The 12,493-nt window shown below is 35.9% G+C and overlaps 1 protein-coding gene across 1 annotated transcript in view; it reads right to left on the bottom strand.

The window, feature by feature from the left end:
• Nucleotides 1–2,126: 2,126 nt before the first annotated feature.
• The window catches only part of PDGFC (platelet derived growth factor C), a 105,267-nt gene continuing 94,900 nt past the window's right edge, over nt 2,127–12,493 (bottom strand). The window contains exons 4-6 of the mRNA XM_026041701.1: nt 8,789–8,996; nt 3,625–3,842; nt 2,127–2,906 (exon numbers count right to left, since the gene is read on the bottom strand). Of these exons, the coding sequence (XP_025897486.1) occupies nt 2,790–2,906; nt 3,625–3,842; nt 8,789–8,996 (543 nt within the window). The 3' untranslated portion in view covers nt 2,127–2,789. The remainder of the gene's footprint in view (nt 2,907–3,624; nt 3,843–8,788; nt 8,997–12,493) is intronic.

Below are 12,493 nucleotides of genomic sequence, written 5' to 3'. Positions count from 1 at the left end.
ACATGCAGCAGCTTCAAAAGGTTTCAAGGATCTTCTGGATGTAATGCCATGACAAACTCAGCAGAATCTAGGAAACAAAACCTCGGGCACATAAGTATTAAGTAGTAACAGTGCAACCCATCAGAACCAGCAGCAATTTTCCACTATCAGGGAGTACTTTCTCTATCAAATAGTATAGAGGATATGACACAAAGTAGGAGAAAGTCAACTTTAATCCCATAGTTGGGCATCTTTTCCAAAATTTGTCCTTTAAAAATACTCACAGCTGCCCATGCTGTCTAAGCTAGTGAAAATGTGGAGTGCTAAATTCCCACAATATYGGAGATGAAAAGAGAAAAGGGATATGAGTTTGGATGCCACACGCTTGACCTATAGCAAGGAGCTGGAAAGGAAACTGGTACAAGAACATTGGCAGGGAAGCAAGGCAGGCAAAAACAGAGGGGTGCAGTAGAGGAAATATTTATAATTTTTGGAAAACATTAACCTTCAGATCTACTGAAGGTATCCTGAAATATATGTCATTGCATCATCTTTCACTAGCAAGTCTGCAGAGAGGATGAGACCACACATATAACCCGCATGAGTAATGCAAGTAACGAAATTACATTTTTCAGTTCTTCTGATGAATTACAGTGCCGGAGGCTGTTATTTCTCTTTTTAATCAAATTTGATTCTGAAAAGCTGTCAATATCACAAAGAAAGCATAATATTAATTCAAAAAAATTGTTACTGTGAAACACGCTTGACTCTGGTGAAGGACTCAAAGCTCAAGTAACCAGGTTTCCTGTATGACCATAACTCTGCATTTCCACCAGCTAATTGTCTTATGAAGTAAGAAATTGAGGGTTGTAAAAATATATCAGTAAAGACAAAATCAGATTTCACCTGCAAATTTTACAAAATCACTATCATAAAGTCATACTAACAGAGAGAAACATCCATATCATTCCATACCATTTTCCTGATGGAAACCATAACAAAAAAACATTTTTATCAACTTGACAGCTTTGCATCCACACTACTTGGATGTATTGTAACAATACCTCCATATTCCTTCTCTTCTTTCTTCTCTTGGATTTACTGCTAAAGAGAAATAATTAAGCAAATGGAAGCACAAGAAAATGGATATGTCTTTGTAACAGATGGTCTTCACTTTGACTTCAGTTGACTTTCAGAATAATTAATAGTGAATCACCCTCTCTACTTTTTGTTATTGTATATTTATCACATATAAATATGCAATCACACCAAAACATTTCTTCTCCCAAAATTAGCATTATTACTTTATTTGGTGATTCATTACAATCTGCAAATTCAATAGTCAAAAAATAAACTAGATATAATGTTAAAGCATTTTACAAGCAAAATATTTTACTGTTTCCTTTTCAATTTGCATAGAGTGGGATAAGTGTATTGGTTAAAGGATATAATGTACAGAAGAAACAAAAACATAGTTCATAAAACTGTACTGAAGAGTGTTACAATTCTGTGAGTCAACAGAATTTAAACAGATATAACCATCAACATAAAACCATACACTTCAACATTAACAAGACTACCTTTCCACGGTCACGATGAAGGCAGCAAGCCACTGAGCTTCTTTTCTTATGTTGTAGATCATCCTACTTCAAAGAAATTAAAAAATTAAAAAGCCAGAATGCATCTATCTATGGTCATTTTTTTTTCTACTGGAACAAATGCCAGAATAGAGAGAGGGATTTTTTTAATATCTACTTCTGAAACCATTTATAGTAATCTCTGTCTCTTGTATTTTCAGTATCATGGAACTAGCAAGGTTAGACCTTCATCCACACATTTCTGTTTATTATTACTGTTTCCAGGTAAAAATCTCATATTTTTTTCCACCATCTAGCAACAAACTATCAAGCAATAACAATCCTTTCCCATAGTAACCCATGTTCCCATAGTAATCTATGTTCCTCCAACTGTATAAATCTGGCTTTAAAGTCTCACAAAACTAAAAAATAATTGATCTAGGTTGTAATAAAAAAGAATATTAAATACCTTTGGTAAAAATAGATATATTTAACAAGTTTAGAAAAGCAAATAGTTATATTGTCAAAAGGAGAGTATAAAAATGTACACGATAAAAATAACAAACAACAACAAAAAATCATCGACCATAGTAGTAAGTATAAAGGCACTGTTCCTTTCAGCRTTAGCTCATTCCATAGCTATTGTCCAGTCTTCTCTCTAAGAGGCAGGAGCTTTACAAGAACGTACATAAAAATCCAGTCTTTCCTACCAGTATTAGGCAAATTATACTGAATTTGGAGCAAGACAGTCTGTTTTAAACCAAGTCTRTAAAACAGAGAATGCTTCATTTAGAGTACATAGGAGCAGCTGAACACAGAAAGACAGATTTCAGATGTTTTCAACAGAGGCAAGGTGTACTGGAGCTGTAGAAATGTGACAGCCAGCAGGATCAAGTCTCCATGACGCGAGCCTTCTTACTTTAGTTTTACTCCTAAATTATAAATCCATGTTTCGTCAAGAAAATTGCTGGGGACAAAACCAATACACACGTTTTAAATCCCTCATTGATGCCTTTCTCCCATCTTTTTACTGGGCCTCCAAACAGAGCTGTTACACAACATATAATCCCAGTTTGGCTTCTCCTCTTTTTAGAGCTCACTGTAAATCCTGAAGATGGAAGATCCCCAAAGCAAACAACTGAGATTATAGAAGGAGATAATGCACAAGCCCCATAATAGAATCAGCCATTGATTGAATGTGCTTTTCAAGAAAACAGCACACTTAAACCACGTTTATCCTTCAGTATTCCCTTTGCACACACAGTCACACTCCTCATGGTGTTCCAAGGGCACATCTGTCAAGGATTTATGCAATCCCCGGACACCAATCCTTGGCTTCAGTTGGAGAACCTGAAGGAGAACAATCCGAGCATCAAGAGAACAGCAAGTGCATCGTTACACACCTAGGCTATGAGCTAGACTGAAAGGCAGGAAGCTTATTAAAAGAAAACAAGACTTTTCCTCAGTCAAATTCCTTCATTTATTCCATCCTACAGGCCTTTCCAAATGTGATTATAACACACTGAACAGGTATTCATTTCTTATGAAAGAGTCCATGTTTTTGTTCATTTTCTTTAAAGACTGATGATATAATTTACCTCTAGAATTATGAGATAATTCTATAATAATAATCTTAGCTATAGATTTATAACAATGGAGATGGATCCTTTCTTTTTAAAAATCTCTTTATCTCTTTCTTTTTAAAGCAGAAAACGTTAACAAGAAGGTGTGATATGTCCAAAATCCACCAACAAACTAGTATGCAGTTCCATGGTAAAGCTCACTCTTCACAGTGAGTCTGTACACAGCCAACACAGAAATATATTAGTACYTATAGGAATACTAGGAAACCTAAATATAAAACACCAATTCTGCTTTCACTACTATACAATATTTTAAAAAGGAAGCTACTAAAATTTTAAGTAACAKTCATCAAAGTAGTAAAATATGTTGCTACAAGTCCGATATGTACAATTTTAAAATATACTTTGGTAAACTCATAGTAAAATAAGTTCCTGAGTTGTCTCACAGTACTTCCAAGCATGCAAACATACTAGAAAGTGCCTACCTCATGGTATTTTTTGGTGACTTTTGTTGGTACGCATTGGCACTCATTGCAGCTGTGGTGACAACAGGCACAGTTTCCACCACAGCGCTTAACCAGAAGGCACAGAGGCCAGAAGATGGTGTCAGTTCTCTTCAGCTCCTCCCGCAGGGACACTGAGAAGTTGCGGGGAGTGCAACTATACAGCCGCACCTCCTCCTTTAGAAGGTTCAGATCCACCACTGCAGGAAAAAAAAAAAGAAAAAAGAAAAAAACAGAAAACAAAAATAAAAAGATCCTCACACAAGCATATGCTCTTCTGGTTCCTTATCAAACCTTTGGTCGGTCAGGAAGTCTTGAGAAAAGCTCACTCTTGCTCTAGTGGTAAACGTTGGCCCAAAGAATGATACTCCCATTATATGAATACTGTGAAACCTAAATTGAAATTTCCTTGACCAGGAGTACTCACTATTTATTTTGTAATGCTGGAAGAGTTGGTTCAAATTAAGCAAAATAAGCTCTAGCTGCTGCGTTCTAGTGAATGTTTTCCCATATCAACCCTAATGAAGTTCCCTTTGCGCCACACTCATACTCTGAATTTGAGTGTTCCTATTCTGTACTAACCATGAGCGGAAAACACACACAGTCATTAAGAATCAGTTCAGTGAAAGGGTGTAATTGCATTTCTTTCAGAGAAGCCAGTCTATGCTATCCATGATCTGGCATACTTTGCCTTAACCTTTTCTCTCCACTCCCACCATGAGTAAGGAGTGGAATTAATGCCTCACTCACAGGGGTATTCCTTCCTACTGGTTCTCGGTACCTTATCTTCCTGAACAGAAAGAAGAAAAATAATGTAATATGACCTGAATGTAATAATGTAAGAAGTCAGTCCTGAGCAAAGCAGTACAGACCTTTAAACAAACTGTTTTTAAGCTGATTCAAGAAGGAATTGGGAGCAAAAATATCTCAGTGCAATTTAAAAATTGCACTAGTTAATATCATTCATTGATAGTTCATCAATTAAAAAAAAAGTTATGAATAAAGTTAAGATATATTACTACTATATTTCTATTCATCTTCAGAAAGACATCTCTTTTATCTGTCTACTATGTGAAGAGCCTCCAAAAGCTGCTAAGGAGAACTTCAGCCTACTGATACCGGCCATCTCCTCTCGCTTCTATTTAAACATATAAGAAATAGAGAATTTAGAAGCTGCCCCTCTRTAAAGAAATGCTCACTAGCACTGTCTCAGGAGCAGATCCTTGGGCAATAATTTCATTCCACAGTTCTTAAAATATTTCTTCTGCAAACCTTACCATATACTGACATCCAAAAGTAAAGATATATTGTGAAGGGTCAGTTAAACAGACTGAAGCTTTTCTCTGCTTACATTTACAATGAAAGTCAAGCCAGGGCACTTCATTCCTTTACTATCAGGTTAACACTGGCTCCTAAATAAACAAGCTGATTTTTTAGAAGTGAGGACTGTGTAATAACTCCAATGAAGTTACTGATAGGACACCAGCCTGCCTCCCACACAGAAAGAGTGTTCCCTGAAGAAAGCTGAGAAGGGAGCAGGAGAAAAGAGATACAAAAAAAATTGGGAGAGATTCACAAGGAGAAGATAGAAATGATTTAGTTTTCCTAGGTCAGCTAATAGCACTAGGCTGAGTCATTTAGAGAGTGGACGTATCTACCTCCATTTATCAAAGACTGTGGACAGAAACTGGGTATATTTCTTTCTCTCATACCTGTCAGGGTATGAGATCAGTGATAAATCTGAATGGGAATACAACTAAAAATACAGTAGACAAATTATAGTTCTGCTGATACTTTCTGCTGGTAGATTTCTACAGAGCCTAAAGGTGCTTGGTGCAATGAATTTCAGGAAGCTAAGTTTAAGCTTATGTCTCCTAACACAATTTCCGCTTGTTCTTTCACCACAAGAAATTGAAATTAGAAGTTGGACACTGATGCCAAAGATACCACCTGCCTCTTCTAGCATGCCCAGTGGCCAGTAGAAGATAGCTGCCTACTGATGCTATCTTCTCCCTACGGTCAACAGAAGAACTGAATGCATCAGTTTTTCTCTACAAGTTATAGTTAAGTCATAGAGAAAACAATAGTGTACTTAAATGAACAGTAAACGTATTGTACATTTTGTCACAAAACTGAAATGAAACTGAACTGAAACGCTCACACCTCCAGACTAAACTTTAAAAAGTTTGTGTATGAGAACACACATTCAGCCCTGGGCAGACATAAAGTGTGTCTTACTGTAAAAACAAATATCAGGAGAGCTGAAAAACTGCATGTTTGGTCTCTGTGCGTTACAATGCACTAAGGTATTCTGCTGTTACACCTTTACATGAACTTTCACTCTACCTTATTTAATTTAATTTCATTAAAAGGTCTGTGGCAAATTTATCCAGTGCTTATATAATCACTTCTTTGAAGTGTGTGAATGAAGCTGTTATTTTTTCAAAGAGTATCTGTCTGTCCAAAATTTATTTTAACACACTGTGGGCATGAAGCTAGATGAGAGAATGTATATATTCCCTTTAAAAGTGTTTACTTAACCACAATAAAAGGTTATGTGGATTTCCCAAGTGCACTGAGTTACAGTACCTGTTATAATGTGAACATTTAAACACTCTTTCAACTTAGCTTCCACTCATGTATCATGTTTGACACAACAGTCAAAGTCCTTTTGTTTAGCACTAGCTCAGGAAGAATGGAAGGTTCTGCAGTAGCATAAGAATGAGAAACACTAAAATTAAAATATGAGGAGAAGGGAAAAAGGGAAAGTAAATGTAGATGCAGGTAAGTCTATAGTAAAGTTTGCTTTAAAAGTGTGTCTTCATTATCATACACAACTTAAATACTCCATGTGCACACCAGCCTGAAAGTAACTGATTTATCTAACTGGTATTGCGACTGTTCAGCATTTTCTGGCACTTGTATTCAGTACAACAGTGACCTCTCTTTTCCAAAATATTTTTCCAGATGAGTTCTACTCTCAAAGAGAGTGAAAAAAAWATATATATCCTGGTTGAGACATCAGTATGTGCACATAGCAGAACGGTTTGGGTCCCAGGAGTGTAACTCCTTGGAGATGTTCTTACCAGTGTACTCTTCCTACTGGTTCATATAGCAGCAAAGAGCTGTTTCAAAAGGGGTTTCTGTGCAATTTTTGAACTCTCAAGATGGAGTGAAAAAGATAAAGTCTCTATATACTAGAAAAGTATCTACTAAATACTGTTATTGGATTATGACTTTTATTGTTCTTAAACAGACTCCAGAATATGGACTAATGATTACTTATAGATTTCTATTTGAAGGGATAGGATCATTTTTTCGCATGGCAACATAGATTTTATTTTTAAGTATGTTTAATATTCTAAAATAATTTAGGGCTGTATTTAACATTGTAAAAGAATTTGGCCCTATATTTAGACATCAAAGGTTCTGGACCTGCTKTTTCTTCCTTCCTGGGTAAAAGTTTTTGGAAGCATTTTATCCAGAGAAAACATCAGACACAGAAAGCTCTGTAGAATTCAGGTTGTCTAAATACAGTCTTTTTCATAAGAATTATTAGGTAGAGGATAATATTCTTCTCCTTTCCACATAAAGTAATATATACCTTTAATTAGATATAATCTGGTTCTTGTTCATGAACATGGGAACACTAATTTGGCTTTTGCACTGAAATATTGCAAAAACAAAACTGATCTAATTATAGAACCAAAGAGTTTGGGGAATGAAAATTCACAACATTTTAGAGCATGCTCCCCTCCCAAAGTTCTTAAATACAGCAAACATTCTACTAAAAGCAACAATATAAAAAAGTTTGCTTTCCCTAACTATTTAATAGACCTAACAGTTCATATTATGTCATCTCAACTGGACTTATTTTCTGCCCCAGTATATTAAATTACACACTCAGCAATGCAGTTTGAGGGTGGTCTCTTTAAGATGAATGTGGCAATACTGTGATATGCTTATTCAGTGGAAAAAAYTATTTCAGTATCTAATTAGAAGTCTTTAGAAGATTTACATCTAATAGTTTCTTTGGAAGATCTCTCTTGCAGGGAGTTGCTTTTGTCTATATAGATGTTATCCAAGACCTGCATTTTAGTTTATGTAAAGTTYCACGTATTACATTTTATTTTTCTCTCTACTTACTGCAGGCTTATGGCATGTATTTGGCAAATACTGAAACTCTGGAATTAGAAAAGCGTTAAATGACTATCTGAAAGACACAATCCATCACTGAAACCATTTAAAGAAACTTCTTCCTCTTTGACTCTTGGTTTATTTGATAAATATATTGCTGTAGTAACAGAAGTAGAGTAGAAGGATTCATTTTTAGGCTATGATTCAGTCACAAGCTGTCAAAAACTTATATGCAAGTTATGAAAGTTTTCATCTCCTCCCTTTCCTTCCTGATCAGATAATTTAGTTTACATTTGCCACCTGAGAACTCTATCTTCTTTGTCATGCTATGTGGTGARAAAGGAAGGAGTCTGCATGCTATCCATCCACATAAAGTCCATAAACATGACATAGTAGGCAGCATCGGRAAGATATGTGGTAGAAGATGCATGAATGTCAAATATATGTGGGATAAAATGACTTGTTTAATGGGAAATAGCTCAACAAGTCTTACAATACATGCACATTTTACATCTGATGAAGCTGRCAAATGCACAATCAAATATGGACACAAGGATTTCATGAGGTAGCATGGGAAGAGAAACATTCARCTCTCAATTCACAGGTTGCAGAGACTGCAAACATGCTAAGGAAAGAAACCAACTGCTCAATTGACACAGTAGGTGCAAGGAATGACCTACGCTAATCAAAATACAAAGTGGTTGCTCTCTACACAAAAGAGGTTCCTCCACTCTGAAAACAGAGGTCCCAAGTTTACTGACTGCTTTAGTTTTGTTATTTTATCATGTTGAACTCTTTTGAGTTTTGAGGATGGTCATTCTCCTTTATCAGAAAACACAACTGAATATCTAACACCAATGATCTGAATACAACTGAAAATATCTAACCAATGATCTCTAATACCTTCTGTCCTTGAAACCATTCAAGGTGAACAGACTCATAATTACTGTTTCTTTGTCACAAAATTGTCTGTAAGAAAGCTGCAAGGCCAAATAGAAGTGTAATTTACCTCTTGATTTTCTCCCATGAATATATGCCTTTCCAAGAAGTTGCCATGTTGGCCTGTACAAATCTTCTAAATCCAGTTGCCACCGATCTGGTTCAAGGTATCGGATAAGTTCTTCCACCGTACTAAATCCAGCAACGGCGTTGTTTAATACATCTAATGGCAAGGCTGATGGGGGCAGCAATGACGGGCTAGGTGCTTCTGTGTGGTGCTGCAATCAAAGCCAAGAGAAGAGGACCAGTCAGATTTAATGGATCTGCTTTGATGAAGTGTTGTACTTTATGAAGTTATACATGGCTGGGAAAGTTTATAAGTGGAGAGCTTGTTTCCAGTGTACAGTTTACCTAAGAAGACAAATGACAAGAGCCAAAAAGTACCTAATTATTCTTTGGTGATAAAAGTAAACAAACTTCCACCAGACAGTCTTCCCACTTCTTGCATTCCTAAGTCTTAAAGATAGCCTGTTACTTTACCTGTTCTTTGAGGAAGTTCACTAAGTGATGGACGACATTGTGGAAACAGAACAAATGGTGATGTGAAAATATGGGYCCGTGAAAAGCAATTAGACCCTCCAGAAACCTGAAGAAAGACACATTTCATATGTTGTCTTCCCTATGAGGATCTACCTTTTAGTTCTTGTCTTTCAATGTAAAATACAAATGTACTCAGCATAAATGAAACCTATATCACCTATAGATGGAAAAAAAAAATCCCAATAGCTGTGTTTCACAGTGCTAAGAAATATATTTCCAGTTAAACATAAACAATAGTTAATACAGTAAAAACAACATCTGGCATTACTATAATTACTTCTCCCTTAAAAAACAATTATTTTCAAAGATACTAAAACAGTTAAAGGCYCAAATTGAGTAGTAAAAGTTTATGTACTCTCCCATAACAGAAGCATCATCAAGAAACTCTCACATACAGAAGCCCAACACCCAGACACCCAGCTACACGCCACTCTAGCTAGTGGGACTGCTGTGTTTGCTCACTGTCTGCAGCCTCTTTAATACACCTTTTTAAACAAAATGATTTATATTTTCAGAGGATTAATGWAGGCAGGAAGAGAAACCTTCCTATCCTAAGCAAGAAGTACTGCTTCACCCTCCTAACCTTCTTTGGACAGAGAGACATTGCTAGAGCCATCATGTCCATACTATTACACTACAACAATTTGCTTGGGTCATAAGAAAGACAAAGTTTCTACCTACTGCTGATTTAGAAGACAGAAAGGTTAAAAAATCATGAACTACATAAACTTGTATGTATCCCATCTTCCAAGTGTAATTCACATGAGATATTCAACACGAGCGCGGTCAAGCTGGGTAAGAGGTTGCCCAGCCTGGCCATCCCGTGTCCACCCTTGGACGTTTTCAAAATGTGCCTGAATAAAAGCCTGAGCAGCAGGGGCTGATCTCAGAGCCAGCCCTACTTCCAAAATCAACTTGAAGTGGGTGCCTCTTGAGATCCCTTCCTCAATATCTTGACCAAGGCTCTGTCACTTCTCTGCACAGTGCAAGTCAGGTCTGCACAACACAGGTAATGGACAAATAAAATCTCTCCTGTCTTTCTGTAGGTGCCTAGTTTTATACAAGCACTATATTGTCCTGGGTATACTAGTATATGCATGCTTATGTGGGCTGTGCTCCTGTGTATGTATACACACATGCACACATATGTAGATAATTCCAGCCAACTTGCTCAGGGTCAGAACGGTGCTGTCTATAATCTAATGAGATGTGTAAACATACTTTCATTGTTTCCATCCATAATGTCGGATCAGATGTATTATTTACCTTTACAAACAAGATCATGAGATCAGAATGATCAGAGAAATAGATTGCTGAAAAATGTAGCAGCTACGCAGGAACATTTATTTCAGAAAAGAATTCTTGCAACACTACATACTAAACAGCAATTTCATAAAATATGCCTGCCATTGCAATGTCTCATAGCAATAATTATATTTTCCTTTTTGTGCTCTCGATTCTATTAAACATGTATTTTTGGTTTTAGCTCAGCCTGTGGTTGAAAGGGCAGCAAACAGAAGTAACCACCATGACCTTCCTACTATTTGTTTCAAATGCAGTCACTAGAAATATCTGTGTTGCTTTTTACCTAGGAGCCTTGCAAGGATAAAACAAAACATAAGTCTAATCTGCTGGTACCAGTAATTTCTCCGCTATTTTCATCTTGCTCTTCTAGTATCATTTCCAGAAGTGAGTGAAAGAGTTGTTCCCCACTCTTGATGAATGTGGATTTCAGAAAGTTTACGTATTTCATCTGCTTTTCTCTCCAATGCCCACATTAAAAAAAAAAACTTGCTGATCCATCTATTAGGTTATGATAATAAAGCAACATATTCTGGTCTATAATTTAAATATTTGCTCTTAGCAAAACATGCTACTCAGCAAGTTTCAAAATAGTGCTGTGACACTATAATTCAGACGGTTAAAAGAAATAAATATCACAAATTTTATTTCCTGTTTTTCTCCAAGAAAAATATATATTCGTTAACAGCTTGAAGGTGTATGGTTTTTCTAAGGTGAAAAATAAAACAAGGATCATATGGTAGAACTAGAATATGATGAAATTTTCTTTTCTAATTCATTTCCAGTATAATATACCTCTCATCTCTGTTAGCATTTTCTGTTGCCAATGAAATAGATTCCAGGTGAAAATCCATTGGCTTAGAATCTATTTCTATGTTTCACAGTTCAGAACATGCATAGTCAGCAATACATATATAGGAACTAATCCRTCAATTTGTGTTTTTCTCGATTCAATAGGCATTTGCCAAAGTTGAAAAGCCACGAGGAAATGGTGAATCATTCTGTTTAATGGCATTGCAAAGCAAATAAAAATTGTCATCACTTGTGAATTATTCATACAGCAAAATGAGACACTTAAAAATGTAATTAGAAGAGAAAAATTGCAGAACATTGAATATGAACATTTTAGAAGACAGTAGTTAAGATTTTAAGATTAGGAATGTATTTCCCAATAATCTCTTAATTCAGTCAATTTAAATCACAGTGAGAATTTATCAAACATTAAAGATAATTTACACTGTAAAGTTATGATTGGTATAATTTATATTTATTTTATAATCAACGCCACTCAAARCTTTTTGCACCTAAAATGTTTGCACCTTCAAAAGAAGATTTATTCTTGGAAAGGATAACAGGAGAAATGACATAATATAAGAAATTATAGCAACTTAATCAAAAAAGAGTATCTCCTAGAACAAATGAATATAAAATTTTAGCATCACTCTGAAATGTGGCATTGCAGAGTAAAAATTGCAACAACTGCATTTGAAATTACCTAGTTGAAGCTGAGACCTAAAGGCTGGTTTAGGGTGTAGCCTAAATTTGAAGAGTGGTGATTAATTTCTTGTTTTGTGACATATTTCCTGCAAGACCCTGAGCCCATTACTTAGGTCCCAGCTTCATAGAATAAACCATGTGGCAGCAGTACTGCCTTGTTGAGCCAATATGACTCTGTATGTGGCTACATCATCAACAAGAACTAATCTGACTGAAAAAAGAACACTTCTCATCTCCCTTTTTCTTTAACCACAAGTTTATTCACAGCGCAGACCTCCAACAGCTAAGTCATCACAACCAAAAGCATTAGTAGCCAAGAGCACAAACATCTTAGATTCGCTCTGGCATTAGGAGTTTTGTATCATGGAAGTTTGTA

Source organism: Nothoprocta perdicaria, unplaced genomic scaffold, assembly GCF_003342845.1.
Source record: "Nothoprocta perdicaria isolate Ctin4 unplaced genomic scaffold, notPer1 scaffold_29, whole genome shotgun sequence".
Taxonomy (NCBI): Eukaryota; Metazoa; Chordata; class Aves; order Tinamiformes; family Tinamidae; genus Nothoprocta; species Nothoprocta perdicaria.
The sequence above is the reverse complement of the archived record's forward strand: the minus strand, read 5'-3'. Positions and strand labels throughout refer to the sequence as shown.